The sequence below is a fragment of the Daphnia pulex genome, chromosome 3 (assembly GCF_021134715.1).
Source record: "Daphnia pulex isolate KAP4 chromosome 3, ASM2113471v1".
Classification (NCBI taxonomy): Eukaryota; Metazoa; Arthropoda; class Branchiopoda; order Diplostraca; family Daphniidae; genus Daphnia; species Daphnia pulex.
Window position 1 is genome coordinate 13069834 of NC_060019.1, and position 20141 is coordinate 13089974.

General features: G+C 45.0%; 5 protein-coding genes and 1 long non-coding RNA gene across 8 annotated transcripts; 2 read left to right on the top strand and 4 right to left on the bottom strand.

Moving 5' to 3' along the window:
- Positions 1–1580: 1580 nt before the first annotated feature.
- Positions 1581–3363, bottom strand: LOC124191574. The gene is made up of 3 exons (XM_046584872.1): positions 3020–3363; positions 2449–2952; positions 1581–2320 (listed from the first exon to the last, which is right to left on the bottom strand). Exons 1-3 carry the CDS (start codon positions 3086–3088, stop codon positions 1919–1921), a joined length of 975 nt encoding a protein of 324 aa, XP_046440828.1. The 5' UTR covers positions 3089–3363; the 3' UTR covers positions 1581–1918.
- On the top strand, positions 3320–6137 carry LOC124191575. Its single transcript, XR_006873481.1, has 3 exons — positions 3320–3456; positions 5010–5669; positions 6000–6137. It is a non-coding gene; the product is annotated as an uncharacterized LOC124191575 (long non-coding RNA).
- Positions 5786–9191, bottom strand: LOC124191573. Of its 2 annotated transcripts, XM_046584871.1 has the most exons (7): positions 8916–9188; positions 7884–8318; positions 7722–7799; positions 7518–7625; positions 7218–7283; positions 6998–7150; positions 5786–6430 (listed from the first exon to the last, which is right to left on the bottom strand). In XM_046584871.1, the coding sequence occupies exons 1-7, from the start codon at positions 8979–8981 to the stop codon at positions 5996–5998; spliced, it is 1341 nt and encodes a 446-aa protein (XP_046440827.1). In that variant the 5' UTR covers positions 8982–9188; the 3' UTR covers positions 5786–5995. The 2 variants fall into 2 exon arrangements, with proteins under 2 accessions (XP_046440827.1, XP_046440826.1); XM_046584870.1 differs by having other exon boundaries at positions 7218–7625; positions 8916–9191.
- Positions 9192–12311: 3120 nt separating this feature from the next.
- Positions 12312–13875, bottom strand: LOC124191558 (tol-Pal system protein TolA-like). Its single transcript, XM_046584848.1, has 6 exons — positions 13743–13875; positions 13606–13649; positions 13272–13541; positions 13076–13210; positions 12920–13015; positions 12312–12826 (listed from the first exon to the last, which is right to left on the bottom strand). The coding sequence occupies exons 1-6, from the start codon at positions 13774–13776 to the stop codon at positions 12560–12562; spliced, it is 846 nt and encodes a 281-aa protein (XP_046440804.1). The 5' UTR covers positions 13777–13875; the 3' UTR covers positions 12312–12559.
- Positions 13876–16244: 2369 nt separating this feature from the next.
- LOC124191555 (stress protein DDR48-like) lies at positions 16245–18645 on the top strand. Its single transcript, XM_046584844.1, has 6 exons — positions 16245–16632; positions 16730–16827; positions 16906–17688; positions 17761–17841; positions 17905–17990; positions 18051–18645. The coding sequence occupies exons 1-6, from the start codon at positions 16605–16607 to the stop codon at positions 18409–18411; spliced, it is 1437 nt and encodes a 478-aa protein (XP_046440800.1). The 5' UTR covers positions 16245–16604; the 3' UTR covers positions 18412–18645.
- Positions 18488–19586, bottom strand: LOC124191559. 2 transcript variants are annotated; one of them, XM_046584850.1, is made up of 3 exons: positions 19078–19586; positions 18878–18996; positions 18488–18814 (listed from the first exon to the last, which is right to left on the bottom strand). In XM_046584850.1, the coding sequence occupies exons 1-3, from the start codon at positions 19412–19414 to the stop codon at positions 18674–18676; spliced, it is 597 nt and encodes a 198-aa protein (XP_046440806.1). In that variant the 5' UTR covers positions 19415–19586; the 3' UTR covers positions 18488–18673. The 2 variants fall into 2 exon arrangements, with proteins under 2 accessions (XP_046440806.1, XP_046440805.1); XM_046584849.1 differs by having other exon boundaries at positions 18878–19008; positions 19078–19568.
- Positions 19587–20141: the final 555 nt, after the last annotated feature.

Genomic DNA, 20141 nt, shown 5'->3' on the forward strand with positions numbered 1-20141 from the left:
GGCAAATGGCCAATTGCAGACGTGACAGATTGCAGACTACAATTTAGCCAACGACATATGGAACGTCTTTTTCTTTCTTTAATTTTTAAAGAGTGCGAGAAAATATCAAAAATCATCGATACAACCTAGAAGAAATACTTCACAACGATATTCTACTATTTTGGCAGGTATGTATGTCTTAATTTGGTAAATCCGAGTGTGAATTATTTTGTATTGTAAAAAGCTGGCAGACACAAACACTGACATGAGCTTGTTTTCTTCTAAGAGGCCAGGCTGAGACTTTTATTGTTTTATAGCCAAATTTAGTCGAATTAGAAGATAATGATGAAGGTATCATTTGAGTAATATCAGGGTTTTTCTTGTCCAACATCATTCATGTCAAAAGTCACTTGGTGGTTCTCGCTGGTGAAACAACTAAAACTAACTTCATCAGAACTACGTACAGGTTTTTTCTATTCACTGGAGACTAGTAATTTATTTATGGAATTTAGTTTTATTTCGTTGTTTAAAAGTATAAATTTGATCGCTGGTATGCACGGAGCGATGTCGTCATTGGCGATATCAACTAGCGATAGTCCAATTTCGTAAGATGTAACCTCTGCAAGTCCTCCAAATGTCCTTCTCTCGAATGCCTTTCCTTTTTATAAAACCCATTGCGGAATATTTAAAACCGAATTAATTGACCACAGACCAATCCCGTTTGCCACTTTCAATCAGCAGCATTTGCAATCAGTTGAAATTGAGGTATCGTGTACGATCAATTACAACAGCAGGAAAAGACAAAACAAGTGTGTCGAATTTCATCAAATAAATGAAGTGCAGTATTGTGTACGTGCGTCCAATGCAGGTGGTCAGCCGGTACAAAACGGCCCCATCAGAATATCAAGTAAAAAGAATCTATTACATTCCTGGTATGACAGTTGAGCGTCTCTTGGATGAGTCCGTGTCTGATGGATGAGTTGCGAGCAATTGTTGTTGTTGTTGTTGATGGTGTCGTTGATCGTGTTGTTGTTGTTTTTCTTGGCTGCGGGAGAAGAGCGAGCTAGAGAAAACGGACGTCGGGACTCCGCTTTCTCCGTTCGTGCATTTGACTCGGCTGTTAATCGTATGCGTAACTTGTTTTTCTCTTTTTTCTCTTTCGATATGTTGGTCCGTTTGCCGAACTTCGATGATGAGCCACTCACACACACAAACAACGTGTAGGTACACAACACGAGAATAATCTCGTGTGCCGTGTCTAGCGCCCATGTCCAGGTGGGACATGGCATGGCCGGGGCAAGCATCATCATTAAGCCGCAGGTGAATTTCTCCTCTCCTGATGGCCCGTTAAGTGGCCGTCGGGAGAAACCGAAAATATTAAGCGTCGTGCCGTATCCGCGTTGGATGGGTTCCCGGCCGTGAGATGAAGATGATCCCATCCCAACTCTCTCGCCGCAGATATTATATAAAGAGAAAGTTCTTTTTCCTTTTTCTTTCCTTGTTATTTTAATCCATGCTAATGAGCTTTCTTCGACAGCAGACGCAACAACTTGCGCAATTGGCGGCGCGCTAAATTTTAAAAAAAATTCACGAGTGAAAAGTTGAACGCAAAGAAATTGTATTTTGGCGCCATCACGAAACGAATAGATATAATAATATGGTATCATATGTAGTGTGTACACAATGGGTCGTGGGCTTTTCGGTCAAGTCACTTTCGAATTAACAAAATCCGGTGGTTATTAATAATTTGTGTTGTGTCAAAAAAATTCACAAATGAAAAGCTCGAAAAAGGGGGGGGGACGTTTTGACGATGTCAAATGTACACGCGGAACCCGATGCCTCGGTCTAGATTAGTAATTAGAGAGTATTGCTGGGATACATTGGGTGGATATTAACTTGTGCTGTAGTGATTAATTGCTCTCGTTGTCCCGCGTTCGATCTACTGGGGTGGTAAGTAACTCTGGGCGGGTGGATCGGCCGTGATGATGCCGTTGGAAAGAGCCTCGACGGCGTTGGGTGCCACGTTGGGTGGTAAATAAGATGAGGTGGGCGGTTCAACCTTGACGGTTTCTTTGGCCGGTGTTGGTGGCAGGTAGTTTTGATTGGGACTATCCACCTGTTGCGTGTCGACGACTGACGGAGCCACCGCCAACTGCTCGGCTGCTGACTTTTCGGCCTTGTCGGGAACGACGCCGATCTGGGCGTTGAGGTCGTAAAAGTCCTTGGAGGCGGCGCAGTCCACATTGAAATACCAGTTGCAGACGAAAACCTTCTGGTCGAAGATTGTGCCGTTGGGGCAGAGGAAGGAGAATTTGCGGCCGTCGTGGCACACGTGGAATACCTGGAAAACAATACGGATATCCCCATATATTAATTGTGATTTTGATTACTTTTTTAATTTGTTTTTCAGATATTTCCAATTGCGACTGGACGCCCAAAATGGGTGAGGAAGGAACCGGGTTGATATACCTGGCAACGTCCTTCATCGACGTCAGCGTAATAACCACCGGTGGGCTGATCGTTGCAGTTGAACTTGGTCTCGGGAATGGTGTCGAAAATGGGGTAGTCGGTGCCAGCGTTGCCGGGAATTTCGCCGCCCATCATCATCATCGGAGCGACCGTTGAGCTGTCGACGCGCACCTCCACTTTGGTGGCGGCCTGAGGGTCCAGCTTCAGAGGATTGGGCGGGTTCTCTCTGGGGTAGCCCTTGGGAGTCTCTTCCTTGACCGCTTCGACCACCGGTGGCAGATACTCTAGACTGGGCTGCTGTTGCTCCTTCTCTTTGACCGGCTCGTCTTTTTCCAACGGTTTCAGGTCGATGGCCAGCGGCGGCTGCGGGATGTCCTTGCCGTAACCTTTTCTCGTCTCAACGACGGCCGAGGCCGAGGCTGAAGCGCCGACTTGTTTGACCCCATGTCCGTGGTGATCGTCGTGGTGATGGCCACCGCCCAGGTGAAGACTAATGTCACGCTCCTATATATCAATTCAATTGTTTAATCAACTTAAATCAATTAGAAATTTGTGGAAATTTAGAACTTACAGGACGTTGAGCGCCAGCCTGGAATGCTGCGACGAGTAAGACAAAAACTGATGCGATGATCCACTTCATTTTGATATTTTCAAAATTCAAAATCCGGGACTGGGAGAGTATTTGTCTCTTCGGGATGGGTTATCACAGAAGAGCTGGAGAGTTGTGTGTGCTCATCCAAGTGGCGGAGCTGGTCTTTATATAGGCGGTCGGGATCCGAAAAGAAAAAGGCGAATCACAACATCTCGGCACGGGCAAACGGACGGCATGTGTGAATGATCCCGCCAATGAACGAAGGGGAAAGTTCCTCTCGTGTGTGTGCCCACCTCCTCCGACCTACCGTCCGACCGACCGACAAACACACAAACCCACAGAGACTCACACGCTCAAACGGGGAGCCTCTTCTTCTGCCCTGCGGATGCGGAGAAAAGAAATCAAGAGTCAAAAAGGTGCGTACGCGCATTCAGTTCTCCTCCTTTTTCCTCCTCCCCAATAATCTCCCAGCGTGAGACCCCAAACACAAAAACAACTCAGACGCCGGCCCATGTAATATCCGTCGTGAATATAGGCAATGGGCCGACGCGTCGTCTCACCGAGAGCGACAGAAAATGGATTTCCCATCTGATATATTAGTGTCGTATAACACAACACATGAAATGGTCTCGCCAAATCATACATCACACGCCAAATCTATCCGCCCAGAGTTGCAATTGGTGGCCTCCAAAAGTCGATCGTAAAGTTGGAAAAAGCAAATGGCAGACGAGCGAAATTCAATTCCGATCTTTTGGGTCGCAATTTGGAAAGTGACTGGTCGGCCGTGATTGGGTTACCAAGGCGACGAGATGGCGAATCAAGAGTAAAATGTTATGCAACGACAGTCCGCTGTTTTCGTCCTGATTTATCGGACGATCTTTGATCTCCCGCCTAAAGGTGAGGATCAATCCTTTTACTGTCGCCTTTGTCTTGTCTCGTGTCGACGTCGGGTGTTTGTTTCAGTTTATTTTTATCGATTTCCAAGGCGTTTTCTTTTTTCTTGTGCAGAATAGGAACAATTCCTGGAATAAAACGGACACACGCCAGACAACCATCCAACTACTAAATACATGGTGGTGGTGTGTAACAACAGCCAAATTCAGAATTTCGCTAAACGTGAAATTCATTTATTTTGGGCTCGGCCGTTTGCGCACAAGAGGATAGAAAAAAAAGTTGGTCAAACTAAATATTTAAAAAATATGTGGGGGGTTAGCAAAAAAAAATGTTGTGTGTCCTCAATAGCTTTATTATTCCATCTCTGTCTCTCGCTCGCTCGCTCTTGCGTCGTTTGCTTTTTTTTTTATTCACGCCGGATCCCGAAATATTTGTCGCTGCTGGTGTCGAGCTGTCGTTTTCCCGCGCGCTACTTTTATTCGTCCCGTGACATCGTCAAATCCTTCTCCCCCCTTTGGAAGAATAATAGATAACGAATAATCTGCCACCCAAAAAAAAGAATGTCAACCCGCCGCCCAATTATTCATTTCAGTTTCCCTTTTTCTCTCTGCGACCCGAAAAAAAAAATTTTCGTTTACAAAAATGAACGCGGGATTTTTTTTTGTATTTTTTATCACCAAACAACAAACAACAACAAAAAACGAGCGGGTGATATTGCGGCCTTTTTAAATGTTTTTGGGAAAATGTTTTTATTCTGTACATTTTTATGGCCGTCCCTGTTGTCGTTTTGTGACCTTTTGGCGTCTAACGGGCGTGACCTCCCGCAAACATTTTTCGGTTGAGCCGCGCACTTTCTCCGCTCCAACTGATGAAATGTCGTCGTCGTCGTGTCTTTTCTTTTCTTCGCCTAAATTTTTTATTTTATTTGGGAAATGCCTGGCGTAGTACCGAAATAGCCGCACGAAATCGACTTGCAACCAGGATGTGCCTAACAGTCGGAATAAAAAGAATTTGATTCTAATAATAAGATGATGACGATCGCCTATTTTTATCGACTTTTTTTCTCTCTTTATAGTTTGAGGATGCCTCCGGCCTTTTTGGCGTCCGTTTCTCCTCTGCATTTCCTTCATCTTTCCACTTTATTAACCAAAAGCGGACGGTACAAGCCTTGGACGATCGCCGATTGTTTTATTTTCCCGCCGACTGATGGCCGACGTCGTGTCGTTACAAGTGCGAAAGGAACGTCAAACTATCGAAAACAAGAAAACATTTCAAACCAAACAAGGGCTCAGCGATGACGTCGGCGGCCACCGACGGAATCCCATCGGCTTTTCTTTCCAGCCTTAGACGAAATGGACGACAAAGAAATTCTTACAAAAACAAAAGAAAGAAAAACTCTGATGCAGGATTAAATGAGTCTGTTGGTTTACAACGAAAATGTTTCTATTGATTCTCATCGCTCATTCACGAAGCTCTTTTGCATAAGCTATGGATGGAACACGCCTCTCGACTAAATACGACTTTTTAGTCCGTCTCTCCCCGCCGGTGGTATTCTTGTGCAGCCCAGTCTGATGGGGAGTCTATTCAGTTTTTGTGATGCCGAGTTCATTTCGCAGCTTATTAATAGGATGATGTGGCCGAGTTGAACTGAAAGATATACAAAAACCTGTCCAGCCATCCGTCCGTCCTGCTGGTGGCCAAGGCCGGCCTTGGACTCGGGAGAAACGGTCATAAAGTGAGTCAAAGAAGAAGATGCAAAGTAGTTATCTAAGGTATATAGACACGCGCTTTCACTAGACGTAGTATAGGCCAGCAGCTAGTACGAAAAGAAAAAATCCCATCGCAACTGGCTCATTCAGATCAGCGGCTGCTGTTTTTATTACGGCGATATAAAAATGCGAATGTGCAAATCGTTTCCAGCTGGCCAAGGTTGCTGGACAGGCTGCAGCTGGCCATCACCATTTACAGACAAAATGTGGAATAAGCAGAGAGGCACTACTACTATACTATATGATTGTGATTGTATAATTTTCTATATGTCTTCTTTTTCTTCTTGTTTTTTTAGTAGGCGGACGAGGCCGTCGGTTGAATCGCCGGAGCTTTCAGTCCACTTGACGGACGTCGGATTGCCTCCTCGATCAAAACGGACTGAAGGACTGCCGAAGAAGGTGGGGGCCCATAAATTTGTTTCAGCGGTTTTTGCGACACGCCGGTGGTGCTGGACTGGATTGGCTGCTGCTGCTGGACGACAAGTTTAGTCGGCGCTGCTGCTGCTGGCTCGTAAGAAGTAGCCGATGGAAAATGGATGGGATTTCTAACGGCTGGCTGTTGGGTGGCAGGCGAGATGCCAATCAGGTCGTTGAGATTGTAATACTTGGCCGAAGATGCGCAATCGACATTGTGCCACCAGCGGCAAACGAAGACGCGCTGGTCGAAGATGGTCCCGTTCGGGCATAGAAACGAGAATGTCTTGTCCAAGGCGCAAACGTGGTAAACCTGTGCAGGCAAATGGATAAAGAGAGAGAGATAAGAGCAACAACAGCATTTTCTCGATTTAATGGAATAACAAATTGAAGATCCCGCTTGAGATGATGCGCTCCCAAACTGATTGCAATCAACCCAGCCAAGAAGATGTTATAAGGGAATCAAAATGGAGGGAGGTTGAAAGAAAGAAAGAAAGAAAATGAATATCGCGACCAATTCATCATCATGTTTCAGGATTGAAACCCAAGAAAGGAGAAGAGACGAAGAAACTCTACACAGACTTTCACTTTGGAGCAGTCAATCATCCGGCTATCTCCTTTTCTTTTCATTTTCTCTCTCTCTATCCTTTTATACATTAATGTGTTCGCCTTGGCTCTGTCATATTTATTAACTAGTAGTGGAAGAGGTGTGTGTGTGTGTCGACTGGACACACATATATTCGAGAAGAAGAAGAAGAAGCAATTAATAATGAAATGAGGTAAAAAACATAAAAATAAAAAGATGAAACAGAAGATGATGATGAAACACGCCGTAACCGAAAGTGTTTTCCCCCTTTTTTTAAATTGATTTCCAGATTACCTGACAGGCAGATTCGACGTCGGCGTAATAACCTCCATCTTTCCTCCCGTTGCAGCTGAAAGAAGTGGGAACTACGGCGGACAGGATCGGGTAATCTCGTCCGGCCACTCCCGGGATCGACTTGGAGTAATCCCATTTTTCTTCGTGGCCATTCTGTGTGACAACGAAACGCGTCTCATCAATACGGACAAATCATCAGAAGAAATGGCACGCGACTCACATTGGGGCGGATTCTGCCGGCCGAAGAATAGGACGACGATGAACGATCCCGTCCAGCATCAGTCGACTGTACCAGGCCCCCAGAGGCGATCAGAATGAATTTTTTTGGCGGCATTGGTATAAGATATACGTGCGTGTGATTAGCATAGAAGAAAATGGCGAGCCCACATTCAGACGTAACAGACAAAACAAATTTATTTATTGATAGAGAAGAAGAGGAGGAATCGGAAAATAAGGCGCGGACGAAAAGGGAAAAATAAGACGACGAGACTTTTTGATTGCACTCTCTCTCTCTACTCACGCTTTGGCGGTCGACGTTGCCGGCCATCCACTCTGCTGGAGAAGAATAAGAAGACGAAGACGATGGATCATTCACGCCCGCGCCGCCATTAACCGATGCGCCCGCGACCTACATCCGTTCAAAACCGCAGAGAAAATGAATCCGATCGATTCGACTCGCTCACAGAGAGTCTCCTCTTCCCCACTGATTTAATTTCAAGTTTACCGCGTTAGTCTCTTGCCGGATGATGGCGGGCGAATAAGGTGCGGAGGACGAGCCAACGGACGTTTCGTCGCCGATAATCTGCTTGACGCAATCAAAACCGGACGGGATGTCATTACAACAACAACAACAAGAAAAGAAACGGCTAGACTTTGTAAAATTTACGTTGGCTCGGTTGTCGCTGATGGAAGAAGGTGCGCTATTGTAATGGCCGACTCGGTTGCCCGTCGTCGATTCATCAGGGACGCGGCCGTTCAAATGTGAAATGGCCGCAGTGTAACTGTCGCCGCTGTTGAGACTTGCATCGCTCTGCCCGGCGACTTGGACGAGAATGATGGTGTCACGGCGAGCAGTTGCAGGATCGTCTTCGGTCCTCAAGGCCATGTAACGCACATTATTTATGCTAATCATCTCACCTGTACGGAGACCAGCCAACTGACCGTCGATTTGATCTTGAGTCAAACCGGCAAACGAGCTGCTGGCCGCTGCTGCAGCGCTGACCGATCCCGTCCCGAACGAACTGGACGAAGCCGAAATAAAGTTGCCGTTGCCGACCGGAATTTCCTTTGTGGCTGCGCTAAATCCGTAAGGCTCGGCATTCTAACAGTCGAATAATAACAATCAAAGTCGAATAGAAATTGGCAAACGAGTCGACAATTAACAAAGAAGAGAAAATGAGAGAAAATCTGATTGGCCACGACTGTTGACGACTACCATCATTTTAACTGAATATTGATATAATGTGAACGAAACTTTCTACATTCAAAGTGACCGCCGTTTTGTGACTGAATCGTATTAAAGCCCAGCAACTTGTTCCTTCCTTCTTCTCTCTTTGGCCCGTCTGTGCCATGTCGTCGTCGTCGTTCTGCCGCTCAGTTGGAGACGCGCTCGTTTTCTCCGGGCGGACAAAAGTAACGAGCCGGCCGTATACAATCCGTAAAGTTCATCGGACAAGTCCCCCATTTGCAATTTCAATGAGTTGGCGAGATTTTAAAAACCGCCATTTTCTCTTTTTATTCAAAACTTTGATACAAACATCTTCGGGGAATTGAATCTCGCCCGAAATTCAGTTTTGAATGGCATCAACTTCTCGGAACTAAACTCAAAACACAATCGAGTCCAGCCTTTCTTCTTGGAATCGTTCTAAACTAAATTGTAATGACAATCAAATGGAATTTGGATTTAATCTTACAGTACCGTCAGTGTCGGCCAGTCGCAGCAGCAGGCGACGATGGAGAATAAGAAGAAAAACTGGAGAGACATTTTTCACTCGTGTCCGGATGAGCAAGAAAACGAATGCGATTGTCGAATGTTGAGCCGTAAATCATCGTCTTTATATACGCGGGAATGGAATGAACGACGACATTGTCCTGTCATCAACTCTTCCCTTCTCAGCAGATTCTCCTCGTTTCATTTTCTTAACTGCACGACATGTTTATTCATCCTTGCCTACGCCTATTGTGTTATGACTTTACATCTTCATGTTTGATTCGATCAACATCTCATCTTCACTCGCCACGACCGACTCACGATTTTTGATTTGCGACGTGCCTGTGTGTAATCTCGGCATCTCATCACATCGGATTTGATTTCGGTTCGATTTTTGTATTTCACCGCGAGGTCGAGCAGCAAAGAGGCGTTCAGACTAGTATTAAATGGCCGTGATGACACTTTCACCTGGGACCGATAACGGTGCGGGACAATACGGCACGTACACATCGAGGAATTTCCCGATTGCATAACGACCAGTGGACGCGCGTCCTGAATCAACAAATACTTGGCCAGTACAGAAAGCCGACACCCAAGAATCGTCCTCAAAAAACAAAAGTCGATACATCATTTGATGCCATAGACGTGGACGCACTGCCATCCTTTAAACAAATTATTTTGGGGTTTGGTCGTTTATATTCTATTGTTCACCATAGGTCAGTCCTCCGGAAATAAAAGAGATTTGTTCGGCGGTTAATATCATTTATACAATGGCTTTGGACACATTTTTGCCAATTACCTAGTTTTATTGTATTATCTGGTTTTATTCCATTTATTTATTTTTATTTTTATTGAATATTAGGTACAAATTCAATAAAAACTCGATAATAAAATTAAATTTGGATTTACTTTTCAACTCATTTTTGCAATCTGGCAAATGGTCAAATGCAAATTCAGTCCATTCCTCATTGCAGACGACAATTTAGCGAATGACACATGGGAACGTCTTTTTCTTTTGTGAAATTTGAGAGTGCGAGAAAGTAACTAGAAATCCATACATAATACCGATAAGGAAATAGTTTGGGACGACATTCTACTCTTTCGGCAGGTATGTGTGTCTTAATTTTGTATACTCGAGTGTGAATTATTTCATAGTGTAAAAAGCTGGCAGAGGCAGACTCAGGACATGGTCATAGTTTTATTTTTCTTGTAAAAGGCCAGGCTGAGGCCTTCATGGTCGAATTTAGCCCAATTAGAAGGAAATGTTGAAGGCATCATTTGAGAAATATCAGGGTTTTCTTATCCAACATCATTCATGTCAAAAGTCACTTGGTGATTTCGTTGGTGAAGTAACTTAAACACTCAGATCTACGTACAGATTTTTCAACACATTTAGGATTTTAGGAATCACAGCGAAACAATTAGTCGAAAATCATCTTGTTTCTTATCTTGTTTATGGCAAAACAACTCAATTTTTATTTCATTGCATCACATTTTTCGAAAAAAGCAAATTGATTGAATTGAGTTTTATTTCTTCTTTTTAACTATACAACTGGCGCTATGGTGTATATTAAAATTTCTTTCCGCAAGAGCATAATCATTTGCCAAGGAGAAAAGTTGATTTTGAAGGAGAAAGTGAGCTCGAAAATCGTTGACGTCGTGACTCTTGCATTTGGCATCTTTACCGTTGGTTTGGTGGTGGTGTACGTCTACTATATTTTTTCCTGCCCTTTTTGAAGAAATCGCCGAGGCTTATCTTGACGTGCCTTTTGTTGCTGTTGGTTGTCTTTTATCTGGCCAAAGGAAATTCAGTCGCATCCTGCCACATGCTTGCTGGCTGGCTGACTGGCGTAAAGAGGAATTGATCAAAAATCTCAATTTATCGCACGTTGGCGCAACAACAGTGTTTTATCTCCCGTTTGGTTCGATGTGATAAATTCTCAATGACGTCATTTAACAAAAGAAAAAAAAATTCAGTTAATTTATTTAGATTCTCCTCCTCCCGACCGAATATGTCTATGTCGGCCGGCTGTTGCCAAAAGAAAAAAAGATCAAAACCAAGTCACGGCCGAATGTTTTTTCTTCTTCTTCTTCGCCTGTGCGTGATGAGCCCCACCTTATCGCTGTTGCCCTTCTTCACCCGGAGACGTTGAATCAGTTCACTTTCAATAGTCTCTCTACCTAAAAAGGGGCGGATGAAACACTAAACCCATCTAACCAAAAAGGAGGAGAATTTGAATCTTTTGTAAATGTACAACATCTTTTGTTTATCTCAAGGAAAGCTGAGGCACTGGAACGCTCCGATTGAAACGTTTTCATTTGCGTTGGCGCAATCCGCACGGATGGATCTTGTAAGTTGCGCCAATGTGGGTCGCCAAACGATTCGACGAGATATGAGGCCGTTCTGACGCCCTTTTCCTTCTTCTCTGCACTGCGCCAAAATGGAATTTATTTTCCATGTTGTTGTTGTTGTTGTCTTTTGGCCGAGACGTTGCGGGTTTGGCCGCTGAAGCCAAAGGCGAAAGTTTTCCTATCGAGGATGAGGGGGGAGCCTCGTTGCATCCGAACGCTATGGCCCAGTGACATTTTTACGACTGGGGATGGAGTCGAAGAAGATGCTGCTGCAGGAGAGAATTTTGGTTTTTATCGCTTCATGCAAATTTCGATATGCCGGCCATTTTCTCCACCAGTCCCAAATAGACTCTCTCTCTCTTTCTTTCTATACTCCGCCAAAGCCGACGAGCTGGCGAACTCTCTTTTTCATTCTGTATGGAGGCGATCGGGAAATCTGATGAGCAGCAGCAGCGCCCACATGGCTGATGTATCGGACCTGCTTCTTTTTTGGCCCAGTCGACACAATTCAGAATTCATCGCCGTTTCAAGGAGAAGAGATTGCCATCGCCGTATACTCTTCTGACTCGACAAAGTGTTACGGGCACACAAGACGACGGACAAGCAACCCAAAAGCGCCCATCGAATATCGGCCAGAATAATGGATTGCCCAGATCGCCATGTGTCTGTCTGCTAGCTGCTAGCTCCAAAGGGGAACAAATATATGGGGGCCCTTAACAGCGTCCAATGCGATAAGAGTGATTGTGGTGCGACACCAGTAGAACAAGAGTTGGGGGCCAGCCTGTTGTTGTTGTGTGTTTGTCGCCTTTGAATGACGGCCGCTGCCGTTTGAAGGTTCTATGGTCTGTCCTTCCACATGTACATATCTGTCTAATCCATCCCCAAGGCTATAACAGCCGACCGAACTCGAATCGGAACAAACGTTCCCAATAAGGAGGCGATTTTGTCGTTCACCAAAGTCGAGAACCAGTTGCAAGTCGTTCGATTATGTGTGGTATTTTATTTTTAGATGGTGCAATTAACAAACGCTCGCATTGTTTTATTATTTCTATTTTTATTATTTCTGACAATCGAATCAAACAATGAACGTCGGATTGTGTATCAATGTTTGTGGCCATCAACTAATCAATAGGGCTATGTTGCTAAATATTGGGAAAATCAATGTGGATCATATTATAGGGGAATGCGGAAGTCAACGGAAACGATCAACGTTTCCGTGTCTCCGACTCGAAATCATCATCTGTGCAGATCAAGTAATTTGTCGTCTTATTTCTTTAGAGTTAGCAAATTCCGTTGCCACCACACAAGATGGGGAGAGTGCGTGCACCGGAGGTGCCACCGTAGCTGCTGCTCGAGCTTCCGCTGGAACTTCCGCCGTAGTGGCTGCTGCTGCTGCTGCTGGAACTAGAACTGCTGTAGCTTCCGGATCCAAAGGCTTGAGCGGCCTGAGCTGCGGCATACGCCTTGTTGGCGGCTTGCTGGGCAGCGGCGAGGTCGGCCAGTGAGGCCTGTTGTTTGGCTGCCAAGTGCTGGGCGTTGGACTGAGCCTGGACCGGTTACCATCACATTACATCGTTAGTATTCGTCGCACTTTAAAAATGTTTTTAACAATTTTTAAAATGAGCAAATTTGACTTTTACCTGAGATGCCATCTGGGACTGGGCACTGACAACAGCCTGGACGGCCTGGAGGGCAGAGGAGGAAGTGGCAGCGTGAGCACGAGCGGCAGCGGCAGCCTATTCATAACCAAGTAAGTCATCCCTCCAATTTTTAGAAAAACAAAAGTGAATGGGTACCGAGGCAAGTGCCTGGGCCTGTTGGAGAGCTTGGACATTGGTTGCCTCGACGGCCTGGGCGGCCTGAGAAACTTGAGCGGCCAATGAAGCTTCAGCTTGAGCGGCGGCCTGGGCGGCTTGAGCGGCTTGGGAGATCTGAAACCAAGAACCACTAAAGAATCGAGATTTGGATGACTGTTAGTTGCTTTATACAAACCTGTGCGGCCTGGGCTTGTTTAGCAGCTACAACAGCCTGGGCCTGCTGGGCGGCTTGAGTGGCCTGTGCGGCAAGTTGTGCGGTCGCTTGTTGGGCGGCTTGGGCAGCAGCGCCAGCCTGGGCATTTTGGGCCGCTTTGGCCTGGTTGGCCGCCTGCTGGGCGATGGCTGCAGCTCCACCAGCTCCGCTTCCGTATCCGCTGGATCCACTTCCGTGGCTCGATCCACCAGATGAGGAACCATATCCGCCGCTGGCAAATCCACGCTTGTCCTATTCAATCCAATCAATTTTCCGTTTTTAACTGGGAGTGAGTGAACAGTCGTGTTGAACTTACCCGGGTGTATGAGCTGTCCTGCTCCTCAGCTGCGTACACAGCAACTGCAAATTAAAAAAAAAAAATAATTATTATTGATTGCTTTATTAAGATTTCGGCGATAGAAGCTAAATTAATAATTATTCAGTTAAAGTTACCAATAACAGCAACGAATACGACGAAGAATTTCATTTTTGCAAGTTGAATAAATAAGAATCCGGAAAGAGATTTGAATTTGGCGCTGCTGGCTTTCTGCTGCTGCTAGTGGGACGAGATACTCAAAAGTAACTGATGGTTTAACTCGACTTTTGCGCCGCTATTTATTGGTCGGCTGAAGCAGTGCGAATTGCTCCTCAGAGCGTTAAAACAATGTTGTCTCTGGTTAAACTGTTTGCAACTTTTCAATTTGAAGTGAAACCACTTTCGCCCTTATTTTGACCATAATTCTCAATGCGAAGCCACGTAATCTCTGCCGAGTCATTGACAACACTGACAGGTATCTTAACTTTAACAAAAATATATTGTTTAGTACAAAAAGAGAGTTCCAGTCCGTAGCTCAAAGTTGACAAAATTCTCGACGAGTCGCATTAATGAAATGGGTCTAAATCGGCTAAATCGGCGCTCACGCCCACGTTGTTTACTGGGAATACCGGGGGGAAAAAACCAACCAGTTGCGTTTTCTATGACTCTGTTGGAGCTCTCTCTTCTTCTGTTTCAACTCTGAAACACATTTATTTGTTTTTTAAATTTGCATTAATTAAATCTCTGATTTTTAGTCGAGCCTGGCCGGGTGACAACAAATAATCGGTCGCTTCTCACAGGCCGGGACAATCTCCTGTAGGATATAGGTGGTTATAAGGTCGACGGGGAATGGCGTGATTATTAATCCTGTGCATTTGACATCATTTCACGCTGGCACGTGTGCTGTCGTCGGGTGTTATTTGATCAGGTAGACCTACATTAGAGTATCATCAGCAGAATGATATCCTGTTGAACCCTGGAATCAGATTGCGCATTCTTTTCGCGTCGATCGTGATACCCTTGAACTCTTTTCTAATTTTGGATTCGTCGTGAGGCGAATCAAACAAAAGGAGAAACGGATAAAGGCGCTTTTTTACACGAGCCGATTGTCTAAATTGATTAAAAGCAAATTTAGAAGAACGTGACTTGGATTCGCACCGAATCGTTTCTCTGAATGGTTTTACCTTCTTCTTCTTTTCTCTCTTTCTTAGGACCCATAATGGAACCGTATATATTATGAAAAGACTTTTTAATGGCCACCGAACCTGGGCCTCTTATTCTTTTTAAACTCAATTTCACGTAAACATGGCAATGAGTCCATGTACAACAGGATCGAGATAAAAACCAAAACATGTTTCCCCCGATACGTCTAATTTATCTTTTTTTTTTTTTTAAATTCAGATCAATCGAAATAGAGTAAATTAAATTCCCGCCATCAGTTAATCTGTTGGATATCCCCAAACCAATAAGTGTAAGCTCTTCAGTCTGGATAGTATTTCGGTGGCTGAAGTTGTTATCAGCCAAAGTGACCGTTGGACGGACTGAAACGTTGTTTTTTGAACAAACGTGCCGTAGCGAGTCATCAGGATCGCTTGTTCCATTTCTTTCTTATCATCGGATAAGACCTGACAGCTGTCCATAGGATAACGGGGACAAATGTCGAAGTCAAAAGTCCATTTTCCCAGCGTCTATTTCAGAGTGCTGGAGAAAAAGATCGACTGAAAACTTTCCCTTTCGACCGAAAATCCCACCTTTATTCCCGATGGTTTCCATTTGTTTGTCTTGACATTACACAACAGTTTCTGTCACCTAGTCGAAATCCAAACAAGAGTCATTGGCCAGAAAAATAACAAGTTGCTGCTGTACTAAAATTAGACGAATCACCATCAAGTCAACGCCTTGGCAAAGGATTGTCGGGCCCAAGTTGACCGGAAAAGACGAGGCGACAGAGCGGCAAATTCAAAAAATTCAAAATAAAAAATGAAAAAAAAAAAAAACTTGAGTTTATTCTTCCGGTTCCTCCTCGCTCGTCCTTATGTTGTTGGTTCAAGAAAATTGGAGCGTGAAACGACACCTTCTTTTCGTTTAAGGCTGCCACGTGCAATTTTCATAAAATTTCTCTCCATCTGCCACTGACCCGCTTGTTGTTGTTTTCTATTTCATAAATGCCACGTAATCCACCGCCCAACAGTGGAATAGGTATTTACAGTGTTAATTTCCCGTCGAAGAGCTGCAGCCCGGAATACGGAATTCTAGGTCGGCCGCATATTGTTGTTGGCCAGCAATTTGTCATCGCGTATTATCAAAATCTGCTGAAAAGAATCAAACGAGAAAGTTGGGACTTGAAACACGGGAGATTTTTATTTGTTGTTTTTGTCCAATTTTTCACCATGTGATTCCATGCGTAATGAAGGCAGGGCCCATGGATAATTTCCCACAAATAAACAGTCCAATTAATGGATTGTCTGCAACGTTACAGAAGGAAGAAAAAACAACGAAATTAAGACGGACAATGGCACAGAAAGCCTCTCTCTCTCTCGCTCAATAGCCCCCCATTGTGATTGTTTCAAGTGTCGCTTGCGCTATTCCAAGATGAAAGCGTATGCAAATGCCAACCCACTAGATGACCGCGTTATTAGTCGGCAAAAAAGAATCTTTGATGATTTAATTTTTTTTTTGGTGAGAGTGAGAGTTTGGTGGGGCAAGGCTAATAGTCTTGTCGCAAGCAGAAGCAAAGGGTAATTAAGGCAAATTGTGTGAAATTCGAATTTTCTTATTTTTTTTTCAGGTGAATTCGCCGAGAATAGAAGTCAGCGAGTCAAACGAAGCCGGGCGAGTTATTCATTCAGCCACCGCCCAACTATTTAAGGGCGAGTGGCGGAAGCTGGAACATCATCAGTCGCTCTACATCAACTGAACGCTTCGTTCACTCAAACGATCATCAGTTCCCAACCCTTTTCATTGTCGCAGAGAAATCGCCATTAACTCAACGAATTACGATGCAGTTCTCAATGCTATTGCTTTTGGGTATCTACTACATTTCTCATTTTAGAAAAAAAAACCTACTGGCCCCCCTTCGTCTGGCATTGGATTTCACTCGTGAAATAATGTTTTCTAATTACAGGTGCCCTCTGCGTAGCTGCCGAAAAACCAACTGGTGGTCAAAGTGATGTGGCCGCCGTCAGCAAGAATGCTAATGCGACTAGCGAAGAAATCGCAAGGGTAAGTTTAGACCTTCCAGCAACCAGTCGAATGGAATTTGATTGAAATTCAATTTCCATTTTTTATGTTTTTCTTAAGGACAAACGTGGATTTGGAGCTGCTTCCTCCGGCGGTGGGAGTTACAACGCTTCGCCCGCAGTCACCGTTCCCAACATTCCGCAATCCAGCGATCCTTACTCTTCCGGAAGCTCTTCGTCTTACTCTAGCGGATCCAGCGGATCGTCTTACGAATCCAGCCCGGCATCTTCGTATCCTTCGTCCGACTCTTACAATCCAGCCCCGGCTCCAGCCCAATCCAGCTACGGTTCCTCATCGGGAAACAGCTACGAATCGAACCCAGCACCTTCCTACTCGGCTCCCGCTTCTTATTCACCTGCTCCAGCCCCATCATCCAGCTATGGCGCTTCATCTGGAAATAGTTACGAGTCGAGCAACACCCCCTCCTATTCACCAGCCCCCGTTTCGTATTCACCAGCCCCTGCTCCGGCTCCATCCAGCTACGGTTCCTCATCCGAAAGCAGCTACGGCTCAAGCCTCACACCTTCCTCCTATTCACCAGCCCCAGTGAGCTATGGTGAGTCATCATCCGGAAGCAGTTATGGATCATCATCCGGAAGCAGCTATGGCTCTTCCTCCGGCGGTGCTGGCGGTTATGGATCATCGTCTGGATCGCAACACGGACCCAGTGCCACATCGCTCGCCGAACAGGCAGCCAACCAGGCCAAAGCGGCCCAAAATGCCCAGGCTGGCGCAGCTGCCCAAGCAGCCCAACAGGCAACCTCTCAACTTGCCGCCCAGGCCTCTCAAGCCGCCCAACAAGCCCAGGCAATCGTCGCCGCCAAACAGGCCCAGACAGCCATGGTTGGTTATTTATTTCCCTTTTAATTATGCTTGACTGCAGCTAAATTCCGTTTTTTTTTTTGTCTTTGAAAGATCACTCAAGCGGCTCAAGCGGCCCAATCTGCAGCACTAGCCGAGGCTACATTGGCCAGCCAAGTTCAATTGGCGTTCCAGGTAATTCGCGATATTTATCTTTTGCGAGAATCATTGTCATTTTTCATGTTTATTTTTTCAAAGGCTGTCCAAAGCACTCACGTTCAGGCCACTCAACTCGCCCAGTCCATTCAGAATCTGGCTCAAGCTGCCAACAACCACGCCAAAACGTAAATAACCGGCCAACAACTTTCGAAACGAATGCTGGAACTAACTGTTTTAACTTTTAGTGCCACATCCGCCGTCCAAGCGATTCAGGCGGTCCAATCTGCTCAGAACCAAATGGCAGCTCAGGCCCAGCAGAATGCCGCCCATCTCTCTCAGAAGCAGCAGGCCAGCCTAGCTGATTTGGCTTCGGCTCAACAAGCTGCCAACAAAGCGGCCGCTGCGGCTTCCGCCGCCCAATCCAACGTCTCCGGCGGTGGATCCTACTCGACCGGCTACGGCGGTGGTAGTGGCAGCAGCCACGGTGGTAGCAGCTCATCCGGATACGGCTCACAGTCTCAGCAGTCGTCGTCGTCATCCAACAGCTACGGAAGCTCGACATCGTCGACCAGCTACGGAAGTTCATCCGGAGGATCCAGCTATTGAGAATAGGACGAGGATTGGCACGACGAGACTTGATACTCCCCACCCCTTTTAACCGCCCACTAACAAACACTACGAGGAATGAATAATCTTTTGTCTATCTCATCAGCCATTGACGTCCAGCTGTGCTGCGTCTTTGGATGTTTACAATTTTCTTTATAAAATATATACAAAATTATATTTCAAATGGATCTTGAGAGAATGGGGATCAAAAATACAGAAAAATGGATCGTTAAATAGCAGGGTTGATTGCTGTACACAGTTTTCACGCATATTGGGCCGGCACGGCGTTGACCAGTTCGTCGACTTTGGCCGCCAAGCTGAAACGTTTGATGGCTCTCAGCGCAGTGACGAGTTCCCTCACGAGATCTCGATGCGATCGCGTTCGCCGAAACAGGTCGAGCATCTAAGTTGATTGTAACTCATTGTTTAATAATGGCACTGGAGCATGAAGCTAATTCACATATACTTCCGAAGCGGCCAATTGCTGGTCGTTGCTGGTCGACGCTTGAATGTTTGCGATGTCGAATTCTGCCAGTGTCAGTTGACGGGCCAAGTTCCTCCAATCATTTTGAATACCCTCGGAAACTTGAGCGAAAGCTTAATCGAGTTCGCAATTAATACATATAGATGATAGATTACGACTAGGAATCAAAGTGGGTTACTTACCATTGTCGATGAGCATGGACATGTCTTTTGGGTGAGATGACGACGGAGGCGAGTGGCAATAGCGGCCGATGATTTGCTTCAAATCGGATCTGTCGGCCACTTCCGCCATGGCGATGAGCGCCGACAAATTATCGGGTCGAACTACGTGACGTGAAATCAGGTAGGTGAGCAGAGACGGCCCGTCTACCAAATAGTTGAGCGTTTGTCTGGAATCGATTTCGGCACTGAAACGCTCAATCAGTGCGTTGAGCTGAAGCGTGTCCATTCTAGCCAACATGTTGCTGCATTCCTCAATCAACTCGTGAAATGGCAAGTGGCGATTCTCAGCGCTGCTCATCTTTTTTAATCCCAAATTTGAAATGAAAACAAAGGGAAATGTTTGTTGGAGCAGATTACAAAAATCGAACCTTTCCGATTGGTTTTCACGAAGCGACTGAAATGTCCAGTCAAAAAAAGGACCGTCAACTGCTGATCCTGACAACAGAACCTAATCTCGGCAAATGATAACTGGAGTTACCCTTGAAGGTAATTAACATTTACCTCTCTGAAAATAAAAACGGGGAAAAAACCTTTTCATTTTGACATTGTTTGGCGTTTTTCAGATAGATCGTCTCAAATGTGAAATTTTTATTTCAAAACGACTTTATTAATAACGATGAGAAATCAACGTTTTACTTTTTCTTCTGATACAACATGGGAAACGGCGCACATGAGCAAAGTACTACGGCCTACGGGAATTACTATTTCCTATGAATCGTATCACTCTTATAATTCTGAATTCTGATTATAAATCATTTTCGTTCTGGCAGAGGAAAGTCTGGAAATGCCAAATTATTCTATCGCAAGGCATTTAAACACTTAAAACTAAAGTAATAACATTATAGACTATATTATTTTCATACAAAAATTTTTGCCTGTTTCTGTTTAGTGTTTACCCTCTCCCTTTGACCCTTTTGTTTATTATTCATGTAAGAAATTGCAGTTTTTCACCCATGCTCTCTGCTGTGCCACAACAATTCAAACAAGTTACAATTTTTTTTTTCATTTTTTATTATCCTTTCTTC